This window comes from Sceloporus occidentalis, unplaced genomic scaffold (assembly GCF_023333645.1).
Source record: "Sceloporus occidentalis isolate IW3139 unplaced genomic scaffold, rSceOcc1.0.p SCAF_18, whole genome shotgun sequence".
Classification (NCBI taxonomy): domain Eukaryota; kingdom Metazoa; phylum Chordata; class Lepidosauria; order Squamata; family Phrynosomatidae; genus Sceloporus; species Sceloporus occidentalis.
Genome location: NW_028316998.1, coordinates 13,597,842 through 13,615,631, shown reverse-complemented (window position 1 = coordinate 13,615,631; position 17,790 = coordinate 13,597,842). Strand labels below are relative to the sequence as shown.

At 41.2% G+C, this 17,790-nt stretch overlaps 2 protein-coding genes across 4 annotated transcripts in view; one reads left to right on the top strand and one right to left on the bottom strand.

Annotated features, from left to right (window-relative positions):
• Positions 1-968: 968 nt before the first annotated feature.
• Positions 969-13,834, top strand: LOC149302679 (thioredoxin domain-containing protein 5-like). 3 transcript variants are annotated; one of them, XM_089482335.1, is made up of 10 exons: positions 969-1,138; positions 6,602-6,751; positions 7,265-7,370; positions 8,262-8,358; positions 10,768-10,883; positions 11,149-11,235; positions 11,491-11,613; positions 12,204-12,286; positions 13,281-13,410; positions 13,712-13,834. In XM_089482335.1, exons 1-10 carry the CDS (start codon positions 969-971, stop codon positions 13,832-13,834), a joined length of 1,185 nt encoding a protein of 394 aa, XP_089338461.1. The 3 variants fall into 3 exon arrangements, with proteins under 3 accessions (XP_089338461.1, XP_089338460.1, XP_089338462.1); XM_089482334.1 differs by having other exon boundaries at positions 11,491-11,622; XM_089482336.1 differs by having other exon boundaries at positions 1,047-1,138; positions 11,491-11,616.
• Positions 13,835-17,516: 3,682 nt separating this feature from the next.
• Positions 17,517-17,790, bottom strand: part of LOC149302678 (bone morphogenetic protein 6-like) — an 81,931-nt gene continuing 81,657 nt past the window's right edge. Inside the window, exon 7 of the mRNA XM_089482245.1 lies at positions 17,517-17,666. Within this exon, the coding sequence (XP_089338371.1) occupies positions 17,517-17,666 (150 nt within the window). The remainder of the gene's footprint in view (positions 17,667-17,790) is intronic.

The window sequence follows — 17,790 nt, the reverse complement described above, 5'->3', positions numbered from 1 at the left end:
ACCTCACCTTGAATATGCGGTACAATTCTGGGCACCAGTCCTTAAAAAGGACATTATGGAACTAGAAAAAGTGCAAAGGAGGGCTACAAAATTTTTAGCAAGTTCACAAAGTTTTGCTAGGTATTGACCGCTGCAGACTGGGAACACCCAACAAGAGCTGCAGTGTCGGAGATGCTCTGACCCAGTCCTCTAGCCATCACAATTTGGCCCTTGTCTAAGCCACTCAGATCCTTATGCTTGCCCGCTTCTCCCGCTTCTAAAACATGTGGGATGAAATGTTCACTTGCTGCCTAATATATCCCACCTACTGAGAGGTGCCATGATAACAAGATGTCATTCACTTCACCTGTCAGTGATCATGTTATGGCTGATTGGTGTATACACCTACACACATCCTTTTTCCACATATTAGTACTAATAAAAATTATACGTATAAACGGTTTTAAAAGAAAGACATACGTGTCCTGAACAAAAAAAACGTGTAAAAAAAAAAGTGGACGTGATGGCTGATGAACTATACAGCAACCATGCCAAGGCTGTGAGAACCCAGTGTATCAGGAAGGGTTAATTCGGTTATTATTCTGGCAGTCTCCTCACGCCTGCTCTCCCGCGCTGCTTGTTTCGCTTCCCAACTTCCTCCAAGACATTTATTATCGCTTTATGAGACAAGGAAAGGGAACTCGCGTTATCAGCGCCCGTTATCCTTTCACCAAAGCGCTTTTAACGCAACCCTTGTTGCATAATTCACACAAACTGAGGCACTCCTCCCCCACCTGGCTAACCGGGAAGCCCCACTGAGTGACTCCCAGCCCGGCACCTGGGCCAGTAATATAACGCAAGAAGTTGCCTCAGTTCCTCCGCCTTCTCCTGTCCCCGTGGTATGATAAACCCCTCCTCCCGGGTGTCCTCCCCTCTCCCTGCCGGATCAGGCCGGGCTCTCCGTTGTCTGGTCCCTGTTACCGGTAATGATGATGCGGGTACGGTGTGCGCTGTTTCTGTGGGTGCTGTTGGCCGGAGTATCCGGGGAGCCCGGGGACCAGGAGGAGGAAGATCCGCACAGCCAGCACCTCTACTCGGCCGAGATGTTCACCCACGCACTGAAAGAGTCGCCGCACTTCATTATGTTCTTCGCACCTTGGTAAATCCGCCACATACAGTCTTCTCGCTTGGGCTGGTTCTCTGACTGTCACTGAAGGCAGCCCCTATGCATCAGGGCCTAGTCTGTACATAGGTGTCTGATTCTCATGCGTGTGGCTGCTGCTGACACACATAACCATGAACTTGAGGAATACAGGCCTTATGCTGGGACGGGGCTGCAGTAGGATGCGCCCACTTACTCCTGTTCCCATTTGGGGCCTACAGCAATCACAGCCATTGCTATATGAAACCTGAACCCCCAGCTTCTGTATGTTATATGCATATATGTGCCCTGACTGTATAGTATGTTGAATGCATGCCTGTACTTTGGAGTCTGCAAAGCTTTGCTTTATTGTAGCTCAAGTAAAGTGCTATCCTTATTACATATATTCTGTAGTATTTCCTTTAAATTGGGCCCCTGTAATCTGCATGGACTCTGTACACATACATACTGTGCTTATCGGTTCCCTGGCTCGGTGTATGTCTGGAAGCGTTGTAAGGGTTCAGCAGTCTCTATATCTGCTTGTACACACAGCCCAGGCTCTGATTGTGACCTTCCTGATAACCCCAGCAAACACAGCATTTCCTTCATTTTAACAAAATGTGTGTGTTTATCGCAAGTCTGTCCTTAGGTGTTAATTCCCCCCCCCCCCTGCTTGTTTAGGGTTGTGTAACTATTGTGTAAAGTTCGGCAACTGAATCTTGGGATGGTTCCGGTTCCAAGTTCTGCCACATGCCAGTCATTTGCCCAAACACTTCCGGGCATGGCACGTTTGTGCTGTGATTTAGTGCCAGCCTGTTGAAGGATATAGTGTGCGATGTTAGTTGTGATGCCATATTTTGCCGTTCAGTGTTATCAGCATTGACTTCATATTACTCCATTTTCCTTTAAACCTGGCAGTCTACAGTAGGATTTGTTATATGTTTTAGCAAGTTCACAAAGTAACTTGGCTATTTAGTGTGACTATGGTGTGATAACCGTCCCCTTGTTTCACCTCTCATTAACGTCGCGTAACTTTCTTGCTAGGCCTTGGCTTTAGTTCTGGATCCAGTCCTCATTTCTACTATGTGTCTGTTTTGTACTGTATGAAGCTTTAGATTACAGCTCTGGTGCATTAAATGCGACATCAGCCTGGTATCATTGTCTCCAATTTGCACATGAATTAAGGATCCTTATAACCTAGTACTATAGATTTGCCTGTAACATATTAAATTGATCTGCAGTGTATATAGGCAGGAATGTTTGTTTTTTTTTTTTCTTTTCTTTTTTTTGTGTGTGTGTGTGTGGTGTCAATCACAAACAAACTGAACACTTTGCGTTGCTCAGCTTTACGTCAGCAGCCCCTTCCCTTGCTCGGGATGAATGGTACAAGTTCAGTTTTCCTTAGCTGATGAGCTAATGAGTGTGAGGTGCTGACGTGGCTCAGGACTCCAGCATACTGCTGCGTGGACTCTTAGGGCTGATCAGGGGCGGGATCTCGGCGAGATGTTACTTGAGACCAAGAAACTAGATCTTGGCTCATAAGGCACTTCTATACATTTAAAGAACAACTTTGCGCGCTGTTTAAATATTGAATCCTACAATAATGCCAATCATTGGAACTGCATTTTAACACACATTTTTATGAGAATAGCTAGGAGTAACTAGTCTGCCTTTATTTGTGCTATATCTGTAATAGATATAAACCCCTTGTATTCTTGCATGGCACTCCTACTGTTAATTGACAATTGTTTCACTTGATTTTTTTGCATACCAGAAATTTCCCTTTAATAATTGAAGATAAGACGAGAAATACCACTTTATATATTTTTAGGCACTTTTTGCTTTGTATTTTATACAATGTTGTGCTTTAAATGCGAAAAACAAGCATCGCAACAGCGAACTAATCTTAACCCCTTAAGGACCGGGCTCATTTTTCGTTTTGTACCCTGTGGGACCGAGGCTGTTTTGACACTTTTGTGGTGCTTGTGTTCAGCTGTAATTTTCTCCTCACCCATTTAGTGTACCCACATAAGTTATATATTGTTTTTTTCAGGACAAGATGGGCTTTCTTCAGATACCATTATTTTGATCGTATCATCTTATTTACTATAAAAAAAATTAAAAAAACATGGTGAAAAGTTGAAAAAAAAACACATTTTATGACTTTTATTTGAAAAATCTTTTACTCACCTAAAAAAGCAAGTAAAAAAACTAGCTAAATAGATTCTACTACTTGTCCTGAGTTTAGAAATACCCAATGTTTTTATGTTTTTTTGCTGTTTTTTGTAAGTTATAGGGCAATAAGTACAAGCAGCGTTTTATGATTTCCAAATCCTTTTTTAACAAATCTGGTCAGTCTGCCTCCATCTCCTCTTTGGAACATCTTTGAAGCCGGTTAACTCAATTTAACCCATTCAAACCATATATTTTTGAAAACTAGACACCCCAGGGTATTCCAAATGCTGTTATTTTAACCCTTTCCATGCACCAATTATACAACTACACTTTGTCAAACTTTGTAATAGTAATTTTTTTTATTTTTTTTTCCACACAAATTGTACTTTAGTTATAGATATACAGGTGCTGGTATATGTCACTGTCAAACACCCCAATATGTGTTCAGCAACATCTCCTGAGTACAGCGATACCCCACATGCATGGGTTTGTCAGATTGTTTGGCTGGTAAAAGGCTACTTTTGGGGCATGCGTAATTCAGGTGGTCATTTGGTCATTGTGCCTCCCTCTCCTCTTTGGAATATCTTTGAAGCCGGTTAACTCAATTTAACCCATTCAAACCATATATTTTTGAAAACTAGACACCCCAGGGTATTCCAAATGCTGTTATTTTAACCCTTTCCATGCACCAATTATAGAACTACACTTTGTCAAACTTTGTAATAGTAATTTTTTTTATTTTTTTTTCACACAAATTGTACTTTAGTTATAGATATACAGGTCCTGGTATATGCCACTGTCAAACACGCCAATGTGTGTTCAGGAACATCTCCTGAGTGCAGTGATACCCGACATGCATGGGTTTGTCGGGTTGTTTCAGATTTAAAATGCCACATTTGGGAAGTGCGCTTTTTTTCGCCATTTTGGTCAGTCTGTACCTATGCCCTATCTTTGAGCTAGGCCACTCCAATTTACCCCATCAGCCATTTTTTTTTATATATTAGACACCCCTTGGGTATTTGAAGTGCTTTTATTTTAACTCTTTGTTGAGATTTTTGAGAAATTTTAGCACTTGCTCAAAATAATAAACTTTATTTTTTAATTTTATTTTATTTTTTTAATACTTTTTTTATATTTTTTTTTACACATTTTGCTGGTACTGGATGGTTCATCTAGTGACATCACTGCATAATTATTTTTAAATGTTAGCACATTTTTTTTTAATTTTTTTTTCCATTTTTTATTTATTTTTATTTTTTTTGAATATTTTACTAATCACATAGTGATTAGAAAGCTGGGCTCCATTGACTTGCATGGTTGAATGCAGTACCTGTATTCAACCAGCAAGTGGAGCCAGTTCTCTAGAGGGTCTGGAGACCCTCTAGCGAACTTTTTCGTCTTTATTGTTTTATTTCCCGGGCCGCCGCCATCTTGCTTGATGGCGAAGATCACCGGCAGCGGCGGCTGTGACCGCTCTCCGGAGCGGTCACAGCCCACCCAGAGGTAAGTGTTTGGTGTCGCTGGATGCCTCCTGATTGAGGCATTCCAGCGACACCATTTAAGTTTAGGAGGCGATCGTTGATCGCCTCCTAAACGCTTTTAAAACGGGCGTCCGCCGCCATACAATGTATGGCGGCTGTTGACGCCCCGGGGAGGGGCCAGACATGGCCCCCGATGCCGATCTCGGCCTTGCTGAATGCCTCGACATCGAGGCATTGCAGCAAGGCCGTTTAAGCGAAGAAAGTGATCCTTGATCACTTTCTAAGCTTATTTAATTTTTTGACGGTTCAGGACCGTCAAAGGTCATTTAGTGACCTTCTTGTTATGACGGTCCTGAACCGGCAAAGGTCGCGAAGGGGTTAAAGGGAAATTCCACTGCCCAACCATCCTCACCAGCGATGAGTACATGTTCTTAATTACCGCATTTGCTCGATTATAAGACGACCCCCCCAAAATCTGAATATTAACTTAGGAAAAAGAGCCTGAATATAAGACGACCCTAAAGGAAAAAAGTTTTACCAGTAAATGTTAATTCATGTAAACAATTTTTTTTAATAAAAGCTATGATTGAGAAAAATATTTTTTTTGTTTTTATTTCCTTGTATTTTCCAACCTGTCCCCCAGTTACGCACATCTGCCCCCAGGCTTGCCACACCAATATGGCACTGTGGCCCATGATATGCCTTTTGACCCCCTATGTGCCACTCTGCCTCCCGAAATGCCTTATACCCCTATATCCCATTCTGGCATTTAGGGGGTTAAAATGCATATTATGGGTCAGAGTGGCATATAGGGAGTTAAAAGGCATTGTATAGAGCACTCTGCCTCCAGAAATGCCTTATACTCCTATATGCCACTCTGGCACTTAGGGGGTTAAAAGGCATATTATGGGGCAGAGTGGCATATAGGGAGGTATAAGGCATTTCAGGAGGCAGAGTGCTCTATTAAATGCCCCCTTAACGCCACTCTGCCTCCTGAAATGCCTTATACCTCCCTATATGCCAATCTGCCCCATAATATGCCTTTTAACCCCCTAAGTGCCAGAGTGGCATATAGGGGTATAAGGCATTCCAGAAATGCCCTATGCCCCCATTTAACACACACACGCACACACTTACCGGTGCTTCCAATTTCCTGCTGTATTGCCGGGCAGCGGGTTGACGTCTCCTTCCGCTGCAGCCGGTAGGAGGTGGAGTTGACAGCGGGGGTTTGTCTGTGTCCGTTGCGCTTACCTTCCCCGGCTGTCAGAGATCAGAGTTCCCGGCACCGGTGCGGGGAACTCTGATCTCTGACAGTCGGGGAAGGTATCCGCGACGGACACAGACAACCCCTGCTGCTAGCCACACCTCCTTCCGGCTGCAGCGGACGTTGTCTACGCGGATCGCGTGGACGTCAACCCGCTGCCCCGGCAATACAGCAGGAAGCACCGGTAAGTGTGTGTGGGGGGGTGTTAAATGGGGGGGGGGGGGGGAGAGACAGGAGGATCCAGCGGTGCGGGGGATCTGGATCTTAGTCTCATAATCAGACCTCTATTTGAGGTCTGATTAGAAGACGACCCCGATTAGAAGACAAGGGGTATTTTTCAGAGCATTTGCTCTGGAAAAAACCTCGTCTTATAATCGAGCAAATACGGTACTTTAATTGCGGACATTAATGCATCCGTGGTGTGGGGTGAGGTCTGCTTTAGACCATCTGGGAACCTCACGTGTGTCAGGGCTGTTGATGAGTATCTTGTTTGTTCTATAAACATAATGTTCTTTTGTAACCTCACAAGTATGCTAATAAAAAGTGATCTTTTGTTCCTAGGTGTGGGCATTGCCAGCGTCTACAACCAACATGGAATGATCTAGGTGACAAGTATAACAATATGGAAAATACTCCTGTCTATGTTGCAAAAGTGGATTGTACAGTAGATAGTGCCGTCTGCTCTGAAAACGGTGTCCGTGGCTACCCCACGTAAGTTACCTATAAACAGATCATGATATAGGAGTAGGCATTATTTGTATTGAACTAAAACCTGTGGCTTTGCAGATGTTGAGCAAGGATTTCTCGAAAATGTCCACTATTTTGTCTCTGCTGCCTCTGTTTGAAGAGTGGGTTGCAGAGCCTGTCCCGAGTTCTGTCGTCACACACTGCATATGCAATGAAAACCGAATCATATGTGATTAGAAATTGTCTAGCCAACATTACGCCGCTTTTGGCTGTATCAATCATAAACAATAATGCATAATTTTAATAACTCCTATTTAAGATTGTCATAAATTGCTGAAATCTAGAGCTTCACCTGCTTCTGTTATAACTCCTGCAGAAGAGATGGCCGACCGGTTTTGTGTGATCTATGACATGTAGGATGGTGGCACATAGTTAAATGTCTTATTGTCTTGCTGTTGTTTATCTGTTGCCAAGTGCACTTTAGAATCTGGTTTCTGTTTCCGGTGGCTAATATGTTTCCTTTCATTGTTCTTTCAGTCTGAAGTTATTTAGACCGGGTCAAGAAGCTGTGAAGTACCAGGGAGCAAGGGATTTTCAGACCCTGGAAGACTGGATGCTCCGTACATTAAAAGAGGAACCAGAAGTATGTGTGAAGGAAAGCCTTTCTTCCTGCTGTACAGGTTCTATGGGGAAGAGTGTACATATCTAAGAAATGATTTGTTTCAAAGTTTGAAGAAACTATTGCAAATGGCAATTAGCAAGGACATTTGCTTTCCCTAAACTTTTAGCTAAACAGTTGGCAATTCCTAGTGCTGAGTTTAATTTATCCCAGTGCACATACTGTATGCCGGATAAACGATAATAAATGTATAAGCCCTTGTTTGTGTAATCTAAATATGGTTCTATGTGCAAATTATGTTTTCTAGAATATTTGTTACATATGGATCTGGTATTTGAGATTTCACATCATTATATTTGTGTACAGTTGATTTTAGAGGTTTTTTTTTTCCTTGCTAGACTGAAACTGAGATGCTTATCTACCAGAATATCTCGGAGCAGGTGCTTATTTGCATATCAACCTTGAGAAAGCTTCTCAAATCATATGAGGTGCATGTGTTCTGATTAGGGAACGAAAACATGACCAGATGCCTGCATAAAGTCTGGCATAATACCTTATCCCAGAAAGAAAGTGCCATTAAGAGTTGTTTTGCTTTTCATCCAAACACAGATAAGTCTGCAGAGACGCTAAGATAGTCCACACATTCAGTGGCCAAGAGGCACCCTTTATATTATCTCCTGCTCATAAATATGGTCTCTGTCACTTGTCTACTCTTTTACTACCTCTGCTGGAAGACTACCACATGTATACTGGAACTTGCCGAGTGAAACTAGGCATAAGTGTTTATTAAAACGTGCAAAACTTGAGCTAAGTCTTAGTCCTGCTTCTGAGCCTTTATTTAGATGGCTATAATCTAGACTGCTCTTTTCTGTTTCAATGTTTAATTTTTTTTTTCTCTATTTTTTTTCCCCCTAGCAACCAGAAGCTGAACAAGCAGCACCAAAAGCCCCAGATGCCAAGAATGGCCTGTATGATCTCGCCAAATCAAACTTCAAAGATCACGTAGCTGAAGGTATCAGCTTCACAGTATCAAGGGGGTGGGATGCTGTTACAAAGAATTTATATTTTTGTAGGAACAGACTTTGGTGTTCATATTCACTATTTTGCTATATTAAAATCTGACAGTCTACGTGTGTTAGAGAAGTTACCCACATACAAAAAATAACATTAATCCAGGAATGCTAGGACCCAGTTCAAAAGCCAGTGAGGCTGTAGGTACAGTTGCACAAGTTTACAATCACACGGTTTGTTTAGGCGTGTAGGCTATAACGTTTAATGTTTTTGGCAGACGTGCTTTTATCAAGTGGATGGATTATCTTACTCACTCTTATAGTTCTGTGTACTGGCTCCCCCCCCCCCCCCCCATGTTCAGAGCTTTGGTTTTGCCTTTAGTAGTAGTAGTGTACTAATGGATTTTCTGTACATAGTTGGAACGGTTTTCCCAATTGTCACTTATTAATCAGCAGCAACAAAAATGATTAGTTATAAAGTATTTGTGTGCATTAGCCACTGTCATAACCTGTTTATACTAATTCATATGGGTTTTAGGTGAGTTATTTTAGTAGTAAAGAGGTGGCTGTTGCTTTTGTTTATCACCTATGGAATTATAGGTCATCTCTGACGCTGGTTGGGTGTAAGAGTTCAGAAGCACTCTGTACCTGTATTCTGCATGGCAGAGTTTCCGTGAGGTCCATCACGTTTTAAGCAGTAGATCATGAAAATTTGCTTAACCGTGCATATAAGTACCATCCAGTCAAAACATTTTTATTAAGCTAAAGTTCTAGTGAGGAGACAAGCTGGCATAGTATTTCTGTTGTAGAGTTGTTGAAAAGCTCATCTGTATATTATTACATTACACCAATTAATCTGGATTGGCATTTCAGCATTTTAAAGTTAGGCAGTCTGGCTACTAAGTGTAGCCAACTGGATACGGAACAAGGCAAGTTACACAACTGGCTGTGCTAGGTTTGGTTTTCCATACAGAAATGCGCGTGTGGTGAGAGTGATTTCCAAGAAAAGCAAATTGGCTTGCCCCACCTCCCTTAAAGGGCTACCATCAAGATTTGTTTTCTTGTTTTTCTTTTCAATCTCGCTGTTAACATCATTTTACACTAAATGCCCTGTTTTTCTGAATCTGTTAGATTTGTGAGGAATATTTTCTACATATAAAACATTGACACCCCCCCCCCCCATAGCCAGTAATAAGTGTGCATCTATCTTTATTATGAGAAACACATGCATAATGGCTTCTGGGTCACTTTACCTGGTACCTGCTTGAGCTTCTTCATATCCCAGTTGCCCACCCCAGATGCTGTATTTAAGCAGTGGGGAATATTTAGGGTTTCATCCCAATGGAGACTCACTCGACACCTTGGAAGGCTTTGTTTAACACTAGTGGTGTTTATGCTGCCCACTTGAGTACCTCTTCTTCTTCTTTTTTTTCTTTTTTTTAAACTCTGCTTTAACATTTATTGCCAGCTGTGGACTGCAAATGAGATTATCCCCATCCTTGGAATTGTTACAAGAAGGGTCCTTGACTGTAAGGCTCTTGGGTTTAATTTTAATAGAATACTGCAGGCTCACTATAATACCGACTGAGCTGGTGGCTTGTCAGCCTATCCAATAGGGGAAGGTACAGTAACCTTTCCTTACTTTAAGAGTTGCTTGGCTTTTTAAGAAAACTACCGTATTTGCTAGATTATAAGACAAGGTTTTTTCAGAAAAAATGCTCTGAAAAATACCCCTCGTCTTATAATCGGGTTCGTCTTATAATCAGACCTCAAATATGTCTGACTATGAAGCTAAGATCCAGATCCCCTGCAAATCTGCGGGGGACTTGGATCCTCCTGTCCCCCCCCCCCCCCAAACAACAATTTACCTGTGCTTCTGAGTCCCCGGTGTGTAGCCGGGGCAGCGTGTAGACGTCTACACGATTCACGTACACAACTTGCGCTGCAGCTGGGAGGAGGTGCAGTTAGCAGCGGGGGTTGTCTGTGTCCATTGTGCAGACCTTCCCGGGTGTCGGAGATCAGAGTTTCCCTCACCGGAACAACCAAGCCCTCTTTTGCACAAGTATTTTGCCAGTGAGATTAAATAGAAACTCTCCTGTGATCTTCTTTAGCAAAGAAGCCCAAAAGTCTCCAGTTACTATACCAACAGCATTTACTGTCAGACCAATGCTGACTACTCCTGGGTGGGGATTTTGATTTGACGGGATAACCACATCCACAAAACCTCATACAGACAATTCAGGTTGCTCAAACATGGCACAGCATTTCTGAAGTATGAGCAAATGAGGTTAAACCTTTCCTCAATATGGTCATACTTGTGTTGTGCGGGAAGAGCAGTGCTAGATGTTAAACTTTCACAAACAATAGTAAAGCCTCCCTAAAGATAAAATAAAAATTATCTTGTTTTTTAGGAAACCACTTTATCAAGTTCTTTGCTCCCTGGTGTGGACACTGTAAATCTTTAGCTCCTGCGTGGGAACAGCTTGCATCCTCATTTCAAGAATCTCCAACTGTCAAAATTTCCAAGGTACGTAAGCGGGAGCTTCCTGAGCCATGGGTGGCTTGTGCTATGTTGTAGCTACGTTCTGCTTTGTTTCACATCCACAGGTTATTATTTCTTTTAAATCTCAAGATCTGCTGTGCCCATTCAGCACTAATACTAAGCTTGCCTAAATCTTTATCACACTACAGAAAGCAAGTGTAGCCAGCTATGCTCACAGTATTCTCTATTACATTTAATAAACATATATGTTTTTAATGGTTTTTTTTTTGTTTGGTTTTTTTTTCCTCAGGTTGATTGTACTCAGCACAATGAGCTGTGCTCCCAAAACCAAGTGCGGGGATATCCCACATTGCTCTGGTTTAGAAATGGTGAAAAGGTAGGCAAAACACTAAGATTACAAACCTCTCAACTGGTGTGCTTGTCTGTTTTCTCTCCTCGCTCTCTTAAATGCATCTCGCCCGCACTAGTGGTTTCTTGTACCCCAGTACCAGCTCATCATTGGGCCCCTTTCCCACATGATGTGGGTTTTAGGGCAGTACTAAGAAGAATGCTGTTATCGTCCCTGTGCTGCTTTAGCTGTAGTACTTTAGCACTGATCCCTGCATAATCTGTTGAGCCTACTCCTTTCCAGGTGGACCAGTATAAAGGAAAGCGGGATCTGGATTCCCTTAAAGAATACGTAGAAAGCCAGCTTAAGTCTGCAGAAGACAAGGAAGATGATGGTGCTCCACCTCAAAAAGAGGAGCCAGCTCCAGTTGTTGAAGTGAGTAGAAAGTGCCATTGTATAACTTTTTGTTTTTTATTTATTCCCCCCCCCCCCCATCTTCACAGCACCTGTTTTATGTGCACAAATACTTGTGTCTTCTGGAAGGATCTGTTAACTGCTCTAATAACTGGATGAGTACACTTACTGGCCATGCAAGATGTCCACATTACAAAATTGAATTCAGACTTCTTAGGAGGTGTTTATACAAAATGCTAGGCTGGCTCGAAGCATCTCTGTTCGCAAATGTCTTGAATTGAATCTGTTAATGCTGAGAGGTAAAAATAAACACCTATCTAAAACTGAAGCGTGTGTGTGATCCATGATGTGTCAGATCCCAGAATTAAATACAGGACATTTCATGACTCATGTTTTTACTGCTATTTTGTGTGTATCGAAGCATGCAGGAATGTTCATATTCCAGCAGCTTCATGTAACAGTGAATTAAATACAGGGCATTTACTTTCTGTTTGCATTGGTTGGGGGGAAAAGCAACTACCCAAAGACACATCGCATTAACAAATGAAAGAAAGGGAACTTTTAAGTGTTGTCAACTTATAAGGTAACATTTTTCCTTTCAGTCCAAGGTCCTGACACTTACAGAAAACAACTTTGACCAGACAGTTGCTACAGGCATAAGTTTCATCAAGTTCTATGCACCATGGTGAGTGAGCAGTGAATAAACTCATTGGGTAGCATTTACTAAATTCCTAGTTTAGTATTGTGGGAGATGCCTAAACGACTTAAAGCAATTCATATTTCATTTTTATTTGTTTATGATGTTCAAGGCCCTTATTCCATGGACTCCAATGCATGGAGATTGGGTTAGATGTTTAATTATAGTCAGAAGATGACATTGGTCTTTAAGTTGTCTGCCTTTACTGTAACCAGGAAGCATGCTCGTTGGCACTGCCAGTGGGAGTAGTGGCAACCCATTGCATGTGTTCTAGCAAAACGGCATGTATGCGATTGGCTTCTGCTAGTCCAGCTGATTTTAGTGCCTGATGACTAGAATGGGAATCCCTGGACTTTACCAAAGTTCAAACTCGGTAGGGAATTGGCTTCCATGATCATTTATTCACATGGTCAAAACGTGTACTGTTTTTTTCTTTTTTTCTTTTCTTTTTTTCTTCTAATCAACAAGTAGCATAGGGTGCTCTGAGTGCTGAAGTGCAAATGAGGCACATGCAATACCCAAAGAGCAGAATACAAGACTACTTTATTGATGAGTCAACACAGTTCACAAAACTGACTCTACAATGCATTCAGCATTTTTAAAAAAAAATAAAATTTTTTTTTATTATTTTGGGGACAAATTTAATTATTTCAAGGCCCTTCTACCATTTTGTTCTGCGCATTTGCCGGATTATGCTTGCTAAATGGAGTAAAACCATTCACTGTCTTCTGTGGCACCACTGCAACATGCAGAGGAAACCTGGACCTATATATCTGGGTTTTTAAACTGACCAGTAACTTCAATCCCAAAAAATCCTTTTATATATGAAAACATCTGCATCCTGCTAAAATGTCTAGATAACTTCCCGGAAGTAATGAAATTGTTGGATATTTACCTATTTTAGAGACTGTATACCATGTGTAAACATTTATGCACGCTGAACTTCTTTAACACCTAAATATTCTTTGCCTAATGTCTTAAGGTGTGGCCACTGTAAGAATCTAGCTCCTACATGGGAAGAGCTTTCTAAGAAAGAGTTCTCCGGTTTGAGTGATGTTAAAGTAGCCAATGTTGACTGTACAGCTGAGCGATCCCTTTGCAACAGATTCTCGGTAAGTCTTGATTTGTGTACCATATAATTGGCAATACTTAGCTTTATTGGAAATAAGAAAGAAGTAGGTGATGAAGGTGGTTTCTTCCATAAGTATAAAATTAGATACATATTTTTATTAGCATAGGCTTCAAGCCAGATTAAGAAATACACTATACTTTGCTCTAACATTTAATTTCACCTTCTTACAGGCTTGCTATGTATCATGCATATGCGTACTTGTGTGTAAATGAAAAAGTATATATGCCAGTTTTTATTCTGTCCTCTACAAAATAGCAACTTAATTTCTGTTTCACTTGCAGGTGCGGGGATATCCTTCTTTGCTTCTCTTCCGGGCAGGGGAGAAGATTGATGAGCACGAAGGAGCCAGAGATCTTGAAACTCTACAGAACTTTGTTCTGCGTCACTCAAGAGATGAGCTCTGAGTCTGCTGAACCCTATGGGTTTGTGCTGCCTGGCTGGGCCAAACAGTTACTGAATTATTTTTGTGCAGTACTTGGGTCAATCCACATCTACCAGTTTATCTTCTTGGAGTTACACATGAGTCCCTGGGCATGAAGGAAGAAAGATGTAGCCTCTTGGTTTTATCTTTAAAAAAAAAAATAAAAAAATAAAACTGCCAAAAGACATCTACAAAACACCTCAGGATGTAGTTTAAACTGCAACTACTACGGACAAGCTTTCTGTTTTAGTAATCACTTGGGTGTTCAATTTCCTAATAAGTCAACCAAACCGTCACTTTGTATTTTCTTTCTCAACTCATTAAGGATTTCCCCTTTTTTAGGTCAAGGATGTGAAGTGCCTTAGTGTGTTTTGTTGGGAGGTGTGGGGTGGCAACCACTTGTTCCTGGTTTTTCAATCCTGTGTTTAAAATTTTGATATGTTGCGTATCTCACTTATATTGTATGGAAAAGTTAACGATTTTTAAAAACTTTGAAATTGTCACCGAGTCTTGGATGTATTGTTATGTACTGTTCAGTTCTCCCAGCACCTGCCAGCTGGCTGGAAGCACAGCTGCCCCAATAAAAGCAGCTTTACAAATGGAGACTCCAGGTGTGTACATTGTCTCTGAAGATAACCAATGCATTCAAGAAGTTTGCTTTGTACATTTCACACGCCATGGTTTCCTATCCTTATGAAGTTTAAAATAGCTTTTGCTATCAGGTGGCTCCACATAAAATACATGCATAGCAGCATGATATGCTTCATCTGTTACAGGGAGGTAGTATATCACGGGTCCCAAGAAATGTCCTATATTGTCCTTTTCCCGAGTGTAAAATGCCCAATTCCCCTGCTCTGTGCATATGCTCTTGTATTTATCAGTTTTAGAACTTGTGCTAAGGACTGTAATGTGTTTAGCCCTATCTATTCTTCAACATACAAAATCTTAAATTGCTTTACCCAATTATAATGTACTGTAGACAGCAGCCTGTTCACTGGGCCAATCTGGGCTTTTTTTTTTTTTATTGCACCAAATAACACACAAAAACAACTCCTATTTAGGAGGCTTACTATACAGCAGTCTTCCCTGACTAACCAAGAACGGACCAGCTAAGCTGGTTCCCAGTATGAAATAAAACGGAATAGACATAACAGATTCTCAAAAGCTGTCTCTCCTACAAGCCCGCTGAAGCTCAGGTACAACGCTTGTTCCTTCCAATATGTAGACAAATTGCAATGGGCTGTTCTCACAGAGAGAGGCTGTTTCCTCCACCCTGCATTTATCTCATAGTGCAGATTTAAACCTGGGGCACCTGTGTTAATTGGACCAGCAGTTAACTCATTAGTCACTGGGATAAACTGCTCTTTCCAATCTCCTGCTTACGCAGATGTCATCTTTCAACCCTGTTGCAATATGTATTCTTCAAAACAAAAAAACTTACCTTGCCTAGAAGCTGTAACCCTCTTGTTGTAGCTGCCCTCATACTCTTGACATTTCTTGCTTCAAACAGCCCATCACTGGCAATAAAGCTCTCCCATTTAAATGGTAATGCTTGTTGCGCACGCACAGAGAAGTCTGAAGATTGGAGCTTACTGGCAGTAACCATATCATGTGCAGTGAGATGTGTTAGCTGGGCGTGGGGAAAGTGACAAATGCATATGGGGCAATATGCAGAATCCTCCATGCATTTGAAAATACACTTTGACCAAAAGTATGTGGACTCTTTCCCCCCCCCCCCCCCCCCATTAAGATTAGATGGCTAATATCAAGCACATGCCATTACCATAGACAAACATTGGCATGAGAATGGGATGTAGTGAAGAGCTCGGTGGCATTCATAGGATGCCACCTTTGCCGTAGGTCTCATGAAATTCCTCTCCTGTTTGATGTCTTGTCAAACATCATTGCCTGACCTCACAAATGCTCTTTTGGTGGAGGCTATTTGAGGACCAACTAAAAAAATACCCATGGTTTTGGTATGGGATGTCTACAAGCTCATATAGGTATGATTGTCAGGTATCCACATACTTCTGGTCATAGAGTGTGGGAATACCACAAAAACTAAAGAAACCGTGCAGCTTGTATATACATTTAACAAGCTGGCAAGTCTCTGGCTGCACAGCTCCAGTCATTCAAGGATGAGAACAAGCCACAATTGAGCCAGCTTTAATTGAAATGCTTTTATCCAAAGACTCTCTAAACTATTTTTCAGACAGAATTTCTTGCTAGTTCATGGCCCTCGAGCTGTGCAACCCAAGCCTGGTGGCACATATGATTTCATAACTTCGCTGATCTGTTATATTATGCTTACGGCTTTGTCAATGAAAATATGTACATGGACGATGCAGAATGTAAAGTGTCCAGTCCTTTCATTAAACACAAAATAGGTGAGGAAGTGGTAGAGAATGGCATTGGCTTGATTCACAAAAGTAAACAATTTATCATTTTTAATTTTAAATTAAATGGTTTTGGTTGGTTCTGATTTGTTGTAATACTTCATGGAGCCCGGAAGCCACATTCCCTGTGGCCATGCCACCCCTGGCTATAAAATAAGCAAATCCAAATGTTTCTGTGCTGGCACATTACTGCTGGAGACATGCGATTCAGGTGGCGAATTAATATTTTAGAGACAGATATACATATGCTTTGTTTATGGTGTGAAAAATAATTTTATTTGAAGACATTTTTCTGCACTCTGACAGTCTGAGTAGAAATTAAATGTGAGACACATGGAAACACAGGCTATAAGAACAGTATTACACAAAATGAATATGACCACAGCTAAGCAGCTCAAACTTCAAAGGCGTGTGTAAAACAGGACACAGCGGGTTAGGCTGGGGCCTAGACTTTTACATTTACAGTGAATCAATAGAATGGCTCTTGATGAGGCTTTTGAGTGCTGGTTAGGCAGAGAGCCAAGTTGATCCTAGTATTATGAGATGCTTAAAACTGATAAATTTTGATAATGAAAGTCCTTGGGAAGGATGTTTACATTCAAATTAAGTACAAAATCCATGCGGACATTTAACTAGACCATTGCCTGGCAGACGAAAAACATAAGGAGTTGCATGCTTCCCAGGCCTTCAAGCTCTTTAATAAAAGGCTACTATACCCTTGGAAAAGAGTTCCCACTCTCCTGGACTAATCAGTAACAGTAGCAGATGTCTGGAAGACATATATTTACAGATACATCAGCGACAACTATTGCCAGCTCTATAATCACTTTCTAAACCAATTCAAATATCTCTGAAAATTAAATACTTTCTTTTAACATTGCGAACCCTCGGACTGTCTGAGGTCGCGACCACCAAAGCACCAATAGGTGTTAATACATATATAATCGTATATATATTATTTTATTATTTCTTTTTTAAACAAGGTGAAATACAGCTTGATCCAAGCTAACAAATAAAAACTTGCAGAAACTCATTTTGGTGTAATCTTTTACCTTCACATGCCCCTGGTTGAATAGTGTTTATTGCACCATGGCAATAAGGGGAATTTAGGTTTGCAAACCACAACTGACGTTCTTGTAAATAAGCAAGTGCCGTATAAAGATTGCCTGTGCCTGTTTGGAATGCCAGGGTTGACTGAATTTTCTACTCCCTCTCGTTTGGGCTTTAATCCATCTGGAGTAAATGATTGGCGGGCTTGTTCCTTGACCTTTAATGACATCCACATGCTCTTACCACCATATTTCTGTACTTCTTCAGGATGACATTGGAGTTGTCATCAAAATAGAGCACAGAGATGGCATTGAGCTTAGTTGGAGCACAGCATGGCTTTGGAACGTACTCTGGATTCATTAGATGAACCTGTATCACAAAAACAAAGACAAAGTGGATCATCATAACGGTGGGAACCAAAGGAGAGCAATCAGACACTCTACCCTGATCATTTACATCACCAGGCAGTTAAACTTATAAGACGGTTACATCA